The sequence below is a fragment of the Patiria miniata genome, unplaced genomic scaffold (genome assembly GCF_015706575.1).
Source record: "Patiria miniata isolate m_02_andy unplaced genomic scaffold, ASM1570657v1 HiC_scaffold_3, whole genome shotgun sequence".
Taxonomy (NCBI): domain Eukaryota; kingdom Metazoa; phylum Echinodermata; class Asteroidea; order Valvatida; family Asterinidae; genus Patiria; species Patiria miniata.
In genome coordinates this window covers 1,577,505-1,592,182 of record NW_024037069.1, presented here as the reverse complement: position 1 = coordinate 1,592,182, position 14,678 = coordinate 1,577,505, and the positions used below count along the sequence as shown (strand labels likewise).

The 14,678-nt window shown below is 40.1% G+C and overlaps 1 protein-coding gene across 2 annotated transcripts; it reads left to right on the top strand.

Moving 5' to 3' along the window:
* The first annotated feature begins 842 nt into the window (after positions 1-842).
* On the top strand, positions 843-11,834 carry LOC119736942. 2 transcript variants are annotated; one of them, XM_038210980.1, is made up of 13 exons: positions 843-1,105; positions 3,989-4,059; positions 4,267-4,302; positions 4,448-4,543; positions 5,706-5,741; positions 5,887-5,982; positions 7,145-7,180; positions 7,326-7,421; positions 8,575-8,610; positions 8,756-8,851; positions 10,002-10,037; positions 10,183-10,279; positions 11,248-11,834. In XM_038210980.1, the coding sequence occupies exons 2-12, from the start codon at positions 3,990-3,992 to the stop codon at positions 10,275-10,277; spliced, it is 729 nt and encodes a 242-aa protein (XP_038066908.1). In that variant the 5' UTR covers positions 843-1,105; position 3,989; the 3' UTR covers positions 10,278-10,279; positions 11,248-11,834. The 2 variants fall into 2 exon arrangements, with proteins under 2 accessions (XP_038066908.1, XP_038066907.1); XM_038210979.1 differs by having other exon boundaries at positions 844-1,101; positions 3,985-4,059.
* Positions 11,835-14,678: the final 2,844 nt, after the last annotated feature.

Below are 14,678 nucleotides of genomic sequence, written 5' to 3'. Positions count from 1 at the left end.
GATATGTCTGCTTTTAGCGGCCGACAACCATAACAACCCAGTTTACATGATAAATAACTTGCCAGATACGTTAAAAAAAAGGATTCATACAAAACGAAGTATGTTTTGTCTCAATTGAATCTGTAGTGTAAAATATTGTTTTAATATCAAAATAATGTTCGTCGAAACGATTAATTTCGAGTTACTGGTTTTATGATCAATTACAGTTCGCTGATACGAGTAATTGTAGGAAATGACGTTTAATTGACTCTTGTGATAGCAAAGACGTTTCTTGTCATTGCACAATGTCATCTTTAAATTAGAATGTTTGTCCTTTGTCTCTTATAGACAAATTAACTCTTTTAAGGGTGTACGACTGTACGTATGCCTTGATAGGTATTTCTAAATACAACAAATCAACAGATTCTGCTTGATATACAACTTTTTTCTAAAAATGAATAAAAGGTATCTGTTTGTTTGTAACAATACGTTTTGAAAGTCTATACTTAAGGATTTCTGTTGATAATACTGACATCGTTAAAAGTCGTTGCTTCATCGTTCGTGTTCTGAAACTATTGAAGTTTGCAATATTGAAAGAGATTCCGAATTTTTCTTTTGTTTCGTCATTGGACCAAACTTAGATGCTACGTAAACTGGGCTGAAAGTGAAGTGGTTTTTTTTAGTCACATGAGGTTTTTTGATGAGTCACCATGATCAATAAACCAATCCATTAAGCTCCACCCACTGAGCACGTGGGCAACAGCACGTGACACCATCCGCTGCCCCACTGCACGTGCCAGCCCGTGCGTCAAACGCACGCAAATGCATGGTGCACTTTAGTGCACGCATGTCAGTCTTTAATCGCAGCTGTGATTGGTCAAGAAGCGTGGGTGGGGCTTTCACTGGAGTTCACATCTTATAATTTTCAGCCAATCTGGAACGTCTACTGATACCACTCTCAATTATCGGTCCTTCGTTACCACATTCGTAAGCTCTGCACCGTCCATTTACATCTCCAAAAAGTATAAAAGGTCTGGTCCTTTCTCCAAATAGACATTCCGGCGATTGTCGTCAACTAGCAAGCTTATCTCTACTTCAGGAGCACAACAGCGTCAACTTCATGTAAGTAACTTACTTTATGAGTATATGGACGCGACAGTTTACATTGTGTTAGCCTATCTGTACAAATATGTCAAACGCTCGTCTTACAGACCTGTCACGTAGAATTCATGAATCCAGTAAGACTTACCCGTAGGTAACTGGTTCGGCTATGGTTTCAACTGGTTCCTGTTCCCTGTAATTCCAATGTATCCAGTTCTTACTGGTAAGTTTAACTGGTTTCAACTGGTTCTTATTGGTCCCATCAGGATCACCAGTTATTACTGGTTTATTCAGTTGCTTTCAACTGGTTCCTGTTGATCCCATCAGAATTACCAGTTATTACTGGTTTATTCATTTAGTTTCGACCGGTTCCTGTTGATTCCACACTGTCATTTCGGTTGTGTACTATATGAAACTAGCAACTAGTTGTGTAAAAATATTGAACAAGTTGTGTAATATTTTACACAAGTTGTGTAAAGAACAGTTTACACAACGGGTTGCTAGGTTCAAATAGTACACAACCGTTTGATTTTTACACAACCGAAATAACAGTGCATCAGGATTATCAGTTAATACTGGTTTGGACAGTTGGTTTCAACTGGTTCTTGTTGGTTCCACCAGGATTACCATATCCGAGTTGACTCGGGGAAGCTATTCAAACGAGCTCATTAGGGTACAGACCAGAGACATAATTGACGACACAATATGCTAACGTGCGCTTTATATCCTATGGGAACTTGTACCATGTTACGACGATGATGTTATACATTTTTTTGTCATCAAGACGTCATCAGGTATCAAATAACAAGCGATTTCAGGGCACAATTTGACAAAATAGTTTGAGCAAAATCTCTTAAACTACATAGAATTTCGTGTTCAATTGTTTTCGTGAGGTTGTAGACGGTGCCTTGAGCAACTTATTCATTTCCGGTATTCCCGGGCACAAAACCGCTTGACCTAAATTAATTGTAACTAAAACAAAAGCATTTTACAACAGACAAGTACATTATGAAAGTGTTAAGTGAGGGATGCCAAACACAAAAACATAGTTTTGACGTCATCCCCGAAAGGACACCCTCCAGCGGAACATAAAAACGAGTTTAACCTTTTCAAATTTTAAAGCCCTCAAGCAAAATTCTTCCAAATTGTCCCTATATATTCCGTGAGCAACCACAAATGAATTTGCAGGATTTTATAATCATTACAGGATCAGACCGGAAGTTGGGTGTTATTATTACATACACTTGTAATTTCCATATTTCCGTGCATTATTTTTACTTAATGATAAACAGGTATCCTCCTTGAACTATATCAGTAGTCCCTTGACTGATGACGTCATCAAACTGGAAACAACGTGTACGTGTACCTAAAATGTATACTGAAATTTATCATTCTCTTTAAAAGATGCATTTTTTTTTACAAAATAATTGATTGTACTGGAAATTTTGAAGTTCGTGATCCTTTGTTCTGACATAAAAATATTCAAACTTAACTGGGCAGTGTCTAATGAAATAGTTGTCTGCCCGACCACTCTGCGTTTGTAACATTACAAACGCGAACCTCTAGTTTAAACTTATTTTTGTAAGATACCGATTTAAGGCAATTCCAGCTTGAGTCAAGTCTGTGTTCTTGGTGATTCAGTTACCATTGTGTACGTGTATAAAGTCACAAGTGTCTTTACGTTGGATAAGATCGTCGCCACAGTTGCTTGAATATTGTGTTTTTTAATAGAAAGTTCAAATCTAGACATCTGCAGATACAGAATTCAATTTAGGCAACATGGCAGGAAAATCCATTGATGCCCGATGCAGGTATGGAACCACCTTCGTCCTGATTCGATAAAGCAATTTGCTAATAATTGATTGATATCGTGTAGTTGGTGTTGTTATTTCCAACGTACATTACGTGTTTTCACGGTGCTTTGTAATAATAACGTCCACGCCTTCTCAAAAACACTCCTTTTCTTTCCAGTTTGCTTATATTAATATGAAATGTGATATTGGCGGGCCAGATTGTAACATTTTAAGTTAAACAAATTCCGGCGCGACGAATTGATGTTAGTTTTACCCCAGATACCGCATACAAAAACAAACGCTGATGTAATGCACATGCAGGCACCAGGCTATTCCTCATTTGCATGTGTGTTCAATAATCTTGAACATGCAAATGATCCAATACCAGGGTGAGAGAGCAGAGGTGGGCGCGTTCTGCTCGACACCCTGGTGACGAGGTTGGGTATGGAACTGTTCATTGTGGCAAATTTTAAGACACATGAAATAGATGCCATATGAATTAGAGGGCGCTACATAACTTTAACGGGTGCCCAACTAGGCGGCTTTTTTTTAAACGTGCACATTGGGATGAATAGGTATGGCGAGCAATACTTTGCATTACGCCAATGGTGTGCGAATTTTACTTTTAGAGATACGGGTTTTTTACGATTGTACTTGATGAGTTTACAATACAGTAGCTTAGGTGTGCATATATGTTGAGACCACGTGATTAATATTTGAAAATCAACTGTGAGAGATCCATTGAGCTATATAAAATTTATTATAGCTTTATGGAGAGATCTGATTTTGCTGTGTACGGGACTTGCAAACTGGAAGTGCCTTGTAATTTAAAAATTGAAAAAAGATGTGCATTTGCTTTCAGCGATGTTAGTCTCCAGCCAGTTTGTACTTTAGACAAAAAATACCGGTGACGTCATGTTAGAACGGCCTCTAGCGGCAGGTTGAAAAATGTTTGAAAATGATTTTCAGTTGATTATTGTGGCAAAGTTTAAGACATAATGAAATAGATGCCAGCCCGACCACTTTGTGTTTGTAACTCAACAAACGCAAACCTCTAGTTCTTGTTGTGGGTGCCGCTTTTATTATTCTGGGTTAACGTATCTTTATGCAGTCAGGATGAAGGCTTATATCTGCTTGGTCGTTCTGGTGTGCCTGGGCTCTGTCTTCGCGGCTGAAACTAACAAAGGTAACATGTCCTTCTTCTTTTTTCTTCTCTTTGAGCTTCAGTCCGTCTTTTATTTTTGGGAGAAAGCGGTGGCTGCAATTTACAATCCTTCCCTCGGACCACAATCAATTCTCCGTGCTAATTTGTGTTTCACCCCGAAAATGTTTTTCCCATTGCTAAGTTTTCCGTGGAGTATTAATACAATGTTCCGCCTCTCTTTCCTTTCAGCCGACGAGGTTGCTGTGAAACAATATGAAGGAGCACGTAAGTTTCTGCAGTTGATTTATTCTTAATTTCGAGCTAATTAATCAGATTTAATGTTCACATTTAAACACGCTGCCAATGTATTGATGCACAGTGTTATCGTGTGGTAACACTAACATTTCATATCCAACTGCTTTATTTTCAGCCTGTGGTTATGATTATCCACCGTGCGATCCCGGCTTGACCTGCATGCCATGGGGAGTGTGCGAATATGCTCACAAGAGAATGGCAAATGTTGAAGGTAATTTTTACTTCGTCCGAAAAGTTGAATCGACAATCGTTATAATGTTTATTTCCCGGAAGGGGGGGGGGCTGTTTCAATCAATCAATCAATCAATCATTTAATCAATCTTACTTTATTTACCACATAGCAATACAAAGCAGTATGTCAAGACAATCATAAGATCACAATAATGTGGATGAGGGTCTCAAAAAAGCAAAGCTTGTCGAGTAGTGACCCCACTTTTGTTAAATAGATGTCGTTTAACTTAGGCCAAAAAAAAGTCTCCGGTTTCTGGTACGAAGCTTGCCCCAAAAAGTGGTGCGGCGACGCGGCTTTTTTCCCCCGTTTTTTTCTTCAAATGTCGGCTGATGACTGCAAATGGTGCCCGACTAAATTTAGTGCAATGGGAGTCCCTAGAGGCCACATAAAGCTTATACTCGATCGTAACCCCATCTAAAAACACGTTAAAATTGTGCTGCAGCAGGATTCCAGTCAAACCAGTGAGTTTGGCAGTTTTGAGACATCATCTTACATTGTCAAAAAAAACTTTTTCATTTTGCCGATGTGACGCGCATGGCTACGGCGACGCGCGCGCATACCTGAAACGGGAGACTTTTTTTGACCTTAGCTAGTGAGCCCACGTAATGATATATTTCCTTTAACTTAGCTGCACCCGTTGAAGGAAATAATCTTTTCAAAAAGAGGAAAATTTGTCATTCAAAACTGCCTTTTACTGTAATTGACTTACCTCGAAACCGATGTAACACTTTTTTAATAGAATCATTGGAAAGCAATGATGTGTCCCGTTTCCTTTTTGAGGAGCGCGGAGGACGCATCTTTAACGCAGTGAACATAAAAAGTGAATATTCAACATGTTCTCCGTCTCATTGCTCTTCAGCTCAAGCGGCGAAGTTTCTAGGATTATTTTCCTCTTTTTGAAGTTATTCCCTTTTAACCGATGCAGCTTAGTTGAACGACATCTATTTAACATTACGATGCAATCCGCCAATCGGGCCAGTACAGTAGTAAAGTACTGACACATTTTAATGGACATTCGACCATGTTCCAATAAAGATCCTTGTCATTATATGTGTAAGATTTAGCGTTGTGATTTTTTTTTTATCTAAACTGACGCACTGATCAGCAATAAAGTAATTGTTCCGCCTCTCTTTCCTTTCAGCCGACGAGGTTGCTGTGAAACAATATGAAGGAGCACGTAAGTTTCTGCAGTTGATTTATTCTTAATTTCGAGCTAATTAATCAGATTTAATGTTCACATTTAAACACGCTGCCAATGTATTGATGCACAGTGTTATCGTGTGGTAACACTAACATTTCATATCCAACTGCTTTATTTTCAGCCTGTGGTTATGATTATCCACCGTGCGATCCCGGCTTGACCTGCATGCCATGGGGAGTGTGCGAATATGCTCACAAGAGAATGGCAAATGTTGAAGGTAATTTTTACTTCGTCCGAAAAGTTGAATCGACAATCGTTATCATGTTTATTTGACGGAAGGGGGGGGGGCTGTTTCAAACAATCAATCAATCAATCATTTAATCAATCTTACTTTATTTACCACATAGCAATACAAAGCAGTATGTCAAGACAATCATAAGATCACAATAATGTGGATGAGGGTCTCAAAAAAGCAAAGCTTGTCGAGTAGTGACCCCACTTTTGTTAAATAGATGTCGTTCAACTTAGGCCAAAAAAAAGTCTCCGGTTTCTGGTACGAAGCTTGCCCCAAGAAATGGTGCGGCGACGCGGCTTTTTCCCCCGTTTTTTTTCTTCAAATGTCGGCTGATGACTGCAAATGGTGCCCGACTAAATTTAGTGCAATGGGAGTCCCTAGAGGCCACATAAAGCTTATACTCGATCGTAACCCCATCTAAAAACACGTTAAAATTGTGCTGCAGCAGGATTCCAGTCAAACCAGTGAGTTTGGCAGTTTTGAGACATCATCTTACATTGTCAAAAAAAACTTTTTCATTTTGCCGATGTGACGCGCCTGGCTACGGCGACGCGCGCGCATACCTGAAACGGGAGACTTTTTTTGGCCTTAGCTAGTGAGCCCACGTAATGATATATTTCCTTTAACTTAGCTGCACCCGTTGAAGGAAATAATCATTTCAAAAAGAGGAAAATTTGTCATTCAAAACTGCCTTTTACTGTAATTGACTTACCTCGAAACCGATGTAACACTTTTTTAATAGAATCATTGGAAAGCAATGATGTGTCCCGTTTCCTTTTTGAGGAGCGCGGAGGACGCATCTTTAACGCAGTGAACATAAAAAGTGAATATTCAACATGTTCTCCGTCTCATTGCTCTTCAGCTCAAGCGGCGAAGTTTCTAGGATTATTTTCCTCTTTTTGAAGTTATTCCCTTTTAACCGATGCAGCTTAGTTGAACGACATCTATTTAACATTACGATGCAATCCGCCAATCGGGCCAGTACAGTAGTAAAGTACTGACACATTTTAATGGACATTCGACCATGTTCCAATAAAGATCCTTGTCATTATATGTGTAAGATTTAGCGTTGTGATTTTTTTTTTATCTAAACTGACGCACTGATCAGCAATAAAGTAATTGTTCCGCCTCTCTTTCCTTTCAGCCGACGAGGTTGCTGTGAAACAATATGAAGGAGCACGTAAGTTTCTGCAGTTGATTTATTCTTAATTTCGAGCTAATTAATCAGATTTAATGTTCACATTTAAACACGCTGCCAATGTATTGATGCACAGTGTTATCGTGTGGTAACACTAACATTTCATATCCAACTGCTTTATTTTCAGCCTGTGGTTATGATTATCCACCGTGCGATCCCGGCTTGACCTGCATGCCATGGGGAGTGTGCGAATATGCTCACAAGAGAATGGCAAATGTTGAAGGTAATTTTTACTTCGTCCGAAAAGTTGAATCGACAATCGTTATAATGTTTATTTCCCGGAAGCGGGGGGGGGGGGGCTGTTTCAATCAATCAATCAATCAATCATTTAATCAATCTTACTTTATTTACCACATAGCAATACAAAGCAGTATGTCAAGACAATCATAAGATCACAATAATGTGGATGAGGGTCTCAAAAAAGCAAAGCTTGTCGAGTAGTGACCCCACTTTTGTTAAATAGATGTCGTTTAACTTAGGCCAAAAAAAAGTCTCCGGTTTCTGGTACGAAGCTTGCCCCAAAAAGTGGTGCGGCGACGCGGCTTTTTTCCCCGTTTTTTTCTTCAAATGTCGGCTGATGACTGCAAATGGTGCCCGACTAAATTTAGTGCAATGGGAGTCCCTAGAGGCCACATAAAGCTTATACTCGATCGTAACCCCATCTAAAAACACGTTAAAATTGTGCTGCTAAAACCAGTGAGTTTGGCAGTTTTGAGACATCATCTTACATTGGCAAAAAAAACTTTTTCATTTTGCCGACGTGACGCGCATGGCTACGGCGACGCGCGCGCATACCTGAAACCGGAGACTTTTTTTGACCTTAGCTAGTGAGCCCACGTAATGATATATTTCGTTCAACTTAGCTGCACCCGTTGAAGGAAATAATAATTTCAAAAAGAGGAAAATTTGTCATACAAAACTGCATTTTACTGTAATTGACTTACCTCGAAACCGATGTAATACTTTTTTAATAGAATCATTGGAAAGCAATGCTGTGTCCCGTTTCCTTTTTGAGGAGCGCGGGGGACGCATCTTTTACGCAGTGAACATAAAAAGTGAATATTCAACATGTTCTCCGTCTCATTGCTCTTCAGCTCAATCGGCGAAGTTTCTAGGATTATTTTCCTCTTTTTGAAGTTATTCCCTTTTAACCGATGCAGCTTAGTTGAACGACATCTATTTAACATTACGATGCAATCCGCCAATCGGGCCAGTACAGTAGTAAAGTACTGACACATTTTAATGGACATTCGACCATGTTCCAATAAAGATCCTTGTCATTATATGTGTAAGATTTAGCGTTGTGATTTTTTTTTTATCTAAACTGACGCACTGATCAGCAATAAAGTAATTGTTCCGCCTCTCTTTCCTTTCAGCCGACGAGGTTGCTGTGAAACAATATGAAGGAGCACGTAAGTTTCTGCAGTTGATTTATTCTTAATTTCGAGCTAATTAATCAGATTTAATGTTCACATTTAAACACGCTGCCAATGTATTGATGCACAGTGTTATCGTGTGGTAACACTAACATTTCATATCCAACTGCTTTATTTTCAGCCTGTGGTTATGATTATCCACCGTGCGATCCCGGCTTGACCTGCATGCCATGGGGAGTGTGCGTATATGCTCACAAGAGAATGGCAAATGTTGAAGGTAATTTTTACTTCGTCCGAAAAGTTGAATCGACAATCGTTATAATGTTTATTTCCCGGAAGCGGGGGGGGGGCTGTTTCAATCAATCAATCAATCAATCATTTAATCAATCTTACTTTATTTACCACATAGCAATACAAAGCAGTATGTCAAGACAATCATAAGATCACAATAATGTGGATGAGGGTCTCAAAAAAGCAAAGCTTGTCGAGTAGTGACCCCACTTTTGTTAAATAGATGTCGTTTAACTTAGGCCAAAAAAAAGTCTCCGGTTTCTGGTACGAAGCTTGCCCCAAAAAGTGGTGCGGCGACGCGGCTTTTTTCCCCGTTTTTTTCTTCAAATGTCGGCTGATGACTGCAAATGGTGCCCGACTAAATTTAGTGCAATGGGAGTCCCTAGAGGCCACATAAAGCTTATACTCGATCGTAACCCCATCTAAAAACACGTTAAAATTGTGCTGCTAAAACCAGTGAGTTTGGCAGTTTTGAGACATCATCTTACATTGGCAAAAAAAACTTTTTCATTTTGCCGACGTGACGCGCATGGCTACGGCGACGCGCGCGCATACCTGAAACCGGAGACTTTTTTTGGCCTTAGCTAGTGAGCCCACGTAATGATATATTTCGTTCAACTTAGCTGCACCCGTTGAAGGAAATAATAATTTCAAAAAGAGGAAAATTTGTCATTCAAAACTGCATTTTACTGTAATTGACTTACCTCGAAACCGATGTAATACTTTTTTAATAGAATCATTGGAAAGCAATGCTGTGTCCCGTTTCCTTTTTGAGGAGCGCGGGGGACGCATCTTTTACGCAGTGAACATAAAAAGTGAATATTCAACATGTTCTCCGTCTCATTGCTCTTCAGCTCAATCGGCGAAGTTTCTAGGATTATTTTCCTCTTTTTGAAGTTATTCCCTTTTAACCGATGCAGCTTAGTTGAACGACATCTATTTAACATTACGATGCAATCCGCCAATCGGGCCAGTACAGTAGTAAAGTACTGACACATTTTAATGGACATTCGACCATGTTCCAATAAAGATCCTTGTCATTATATGTGTAAGATTTAGCGTTGTGATTTTTTTTTTATCTAAACTGACGCACTGATCAGCAATAAAGTAATTGTTCCGCCTCTCTTTCCTTTCAGCCGACGAGGTTGCTGTGAAACAAGATGAAGGACCACGTAAGTTTCTGCAGTTGATTTATTCTTAATTTCGAGCTAATTAATCAGATTTAATGTTCACATTTAAACACGCTGCCAATGTATTGATGCACAGTGTTATCGTGTGGTAACACTAACATTTCATATCCAACTGCTTTATTTTCAGCCTGTTTTTATGTTTATCCATCGTGCGAACGCGGCTTGACCTGCATGCCATGGGGAGATTGCGAATATCCTTACAAGAGAATGGCAAAATATTGAAGGTAATTTTTGCTTCTTCCGAAAAGTTGACAGTCGTTATATTAATGGATGCGGGTCTCTAAACAGCAAAGCTTGTCGAGTAGTGACCCCACTTTTGTTAATGGCGTTCAACCTAGGCTAAAAAAGTCTCCGGGTTTCTGATATGAAGCTTGCCCCAAAAAGTGGTGCAGCGACGCGGCTTTTTTCCCCCGTTTTTTCTTCAAATGTCGGCTGATGACTGCAAATAGTGCCCAACTAAATTTAGCGCAATGGGAGTCCCTTAGAGGCCACATAAAGCTTATACTCGATCATAACCCCATCTAAAAACATGTTAAAATTGTGCTGCAGCAGGATTCCAGTCAAACCAGTGATTTTGGCAGTTTTGAGACATCATCTTACATTGGAAAGAAAAACTTTTTCATTTTGCCGAAGCGCATGGCAAGGGCGACACGGGCGCATACCTGAAACCGGAGACTTTTTTGTTTGGCCATAGCTAGTGAGCCCACGTAATGACAGATATAATCGTTCAACTTAGCTGCACCCGTTTAAGGAAATAATAACCTCAAAAAGAGGAAAATTTGTCATTCAAAACTTCATTTTGCTGTAATTGACTTACCTTGAAACCAATGTAACCTAGTAGACTTCCTTACCTCCCTACGTACAGAGGGAGTCCACGATATGAAGTGCTCAAAACAATAATTTTCTTTTTTTGAGTCGTATTACACAGAGGTCTAAGAACCTGGACGTCAGTCGTAATGCAATGAAGACAATCATCCAACCTGGGCTAGATTTGACACCATTATAGACATTTAACATTCCTGTACTAGTTTCTGTGCATGTGATTTCTAGCACTGACATTTTAAGCAAGTTCTAAGGACGTAAATACCACAAACGTTTTTATTTTTTTCCTATTTTTTTTCATCCAACGAGTTTGGTGTGAGCTTAACAATGAAATTATTTTTATTTTCTCTTGTTTTGGTCTTCATTTCAGATTCCAAATGCCAACAGCCTTGGGATGATGAAGTCGCAATTGATTATTTATTACGGTGTAGGGATTAAGTTGTATTGTCTTTGCCTTGTTCGAGTTAAATGAGACTTTTTGCATCTACATGTAATTGAAATTCCCCCAAGGATTAAAAGTTGACAAAGCTAACTCCCGTGAGTAAATTTATGACATATTTTTCGATTACTATTTAATCTGATCCTAATCAGAATCTTTATCTGGAAATGAACAACAACACCCGATGGGTGTCACGATTGTGAAGCTACCACTGCGAGTTTCTCTGACACAACTTCCTCCTTTGCATCGCATTTATTTAGCATGTTGTCTTGTTATTACATAGGCCTTTCTTTACAGCTTGCTGAAATCAGTTTTCGCTTACAAGACATTAGACAGTGAATTATGAAGACTTAAAACTGACCTGTAGGCAGATGAAACAAATCATACGCTATATCTGAACTAAACAAAAGCATGAAAAGTCATTCTGGGTGGTGGGTCTTAATTATTGTAATCACACTTTTAAGATTTCTGTTGAATAAATGCTGTTGGCATGGTATGAGCTCCTGCGACCAAAGTTATCTTTTCGTAGCCTGTTATTTTTTTGTCGCAATTGAAATGTCCTTTTTAATGCAGAAACCGTAGAAGTTAGCAAAGAACTTGAAATATGTGCCTTGAAGCATCTAATCGCTATCTTCGAGCATAATATCTCCAGTAAAATATCTTCACTCTATCTAAAACGTCCCGGGTCAGATATGCATGTCCTGCGGAATGCGGGTCATATAAGACTAAGTGATACTACTTCGGGTCAAATTGACAATTTCGACCTGGAAAAGTGTCACTTTGACCCGGAAAAGTGCCACTTTGACACGGAAAAGTGTCAGTTTGACGGGATTTAATCTGACTCGGGATTTTTCAGAGTGTTAAACCATTTTAATATCACTTTGTTTAATAAATATCACAATGTCCTTCAAGGATGTAGAACCGTATAAGAGAACAGATTTCATCGGAGTCCAAGTTTCATACGACAGCGGAAAATTACCTCAACAGTTTCTTCATGAATAAGTCATCTATCCCCCACCCGCCCGCCTTACTCCGATTCAAATCGAAGTGAAGAGAAACAATACAAACCTCTATGAAAAGGCCGTTAGTTGGGGTTAAACGCTTGTGCGTGCACACCAGACTAGGACTAACCCATCCTCCGAGCTCATGAATAAAAGTTATACCCTCAAAATATTCTATATTAGAGAGTTCTGAGAGCCATCAAATAGGGGAATTGAAGAGATATGGCAATGAACCTCTGGCCCGGACTATGGGATTCAAATTCTGAGCATTTTTGATGCAATTGGGCTCGAATTTGGCGCTAGTTTTCCGTATTGTGGAGGGCAGGAGGGATCGGTTTGTAAGATGGCTACTTTTCCGCTTTGGGAAAAATAGGGTGTTGGGGTGAGAATTTCTCGAAAAGTCAATTTGCAACCCACCACAAATAAAAAAAAAATGAAAGATGAAATGTTGATCATCACGTTTCTGTTCAGCTTTAAAACCTGTGAGAGTTTTCAGTATTTTAAAAGGAATGTTGAAGTATGGGCATTTAGCACTAGTATCGAGGGGAACTTTAATACAGGGGTGCATCATTGTACCATAATCTGTACGGAAACGCAATGCATTCTGGGCTGCTTACTGTGGGAGACTTTGGTGTGCAAGGGTCATGCACACACGAAAAAGCTGACCTGCGTCAGCTGGCAAAAAAAGCTCCAATGTGAGATGAGGACGCGTTGAACCTTTTGAGAATTTTAATTCGGTTTTCATTTACCTTCAAAAATAGGACAGAGATTGAGGAGCATAGGTCAGACATTATAGTGTTTGCGGAATCGAACACGCTAGCTTCGAAATAACAGACAGATACTGTTCCAAATGACCTACTCAGCCCTGTTCGCGAGGTGTCTTACACAGAGCGTTAAGTAAATGTAAAGTCGTCTTTTACTAACTTCAACCAGAGACAAGGAACGCTTAGTAAAGTCTATTCAATGGATTCAGAACATGAATAGTGGGAAACTGTTCATGCACGTGGCCTTGGTGAGACTTCAGAACAGTAACTCGGTCAATCAGGGAGCTAGTTAGTCAGTGAGTGAGGCGGTCATTCAATCAACTCGGTGAGTTAGTTCGTCAGTCACTCGGTCAATTAGGGGGCTAGTTAGTCAGTGAGTGAGGCGGTCATTCAATCAACTCAGTGAGTAAGTTCGTCAGTCACTCGGTCAATTAGGGAGCTAGTTAGTCAGTGAGTGAGGCGGTCATTCAATCAACTCAGGCCAAGTTCGGGCAAGGACCATTAGTCGACAAGTGGTTGATTTGTGACGTACCTTACGCCTGCGCACTGATAGCAACGTGCGAACGTCTCTAGTCAAACACTGGTCAAAATGTCATCGCAAAACTTCTTGATCCTGGCTCTCTGCTAGCGTTATGAATGCGCGCGGCTATTGGTTACCAGCGAAGCAACCAACCCCAGTAGGCTGGTTCCAAATAGACAACTAGCGTAGTCAACCACCGTTGACTAGACAGAGTTCGGGCAAACGTTAGTTAACCATTGGTCAACTATAGTCCTTGCGCGAACTTGGCCTATGTGAGTTAGTTCGTCAGTCACTCGGTCGGGGAGTTAGTTCGTCAGTCACTCGGTCAATCAGGGAGCTAGTTAGTCAGTGAGTGAAGCGGTCATTCAATCAATTACTCAGTGAGTTAGTTCGTCAGTCACTCGGTCAATTAGGGAGCTAGTTAGTCAGTGAGTGAGGCGGTCATTCAATCAATTACTCAGTGAGTTAGTTCGTCAGTCACTCGGTCAATTAGTGAGCTATTTATTCAGTGAGTGAGGCGGTCATTCAATCAACTCAGTGAGTTAGTTCGTCAGTCACTCCGTCGGGGAGGGAGCTAGTTAGTCAGTGAGTGAGGCGGTCATTCAATCAACTCAGTGAGTTATTTCGTCAGTCACTCGGTCAATCAGGGAGATAGTTATTCAGTGAGTGAGGCGGTCATTCAATCAATTACTCAGTGAGTTAGTTCGTCAGTCACTCGGTCAATTAGGGAGCTAGTTAGTCAGTGAGTAAGGCGGTCATTCAATCAACTCAGTGAGTTAGTTCGTCAGTCACTCGGTCGGGGAGGGAGCTAGTAAGTCAGTGAGTGAGGCGGTCATTCAATCAACTCGGGGAGTTAGTTCGTCAGTCACTCGGTCAATTAGGGAGCTAGTTAGTCAGTGAGTGAGGCGGTCATTCAATCAACTCAGTGAATTAGTTTGTCAGTCACTCGGTCAATCAGGGAGCTAGTTAGTCGGGGAGTGAGGCGGTCATTCAATCAATTACTCAGTGAGTTAGTTGTCAGTCACTCGGTCAATCAGGAAGCTAGTTATTTAGTGAGTGAGGCGGTCATTCAATCAA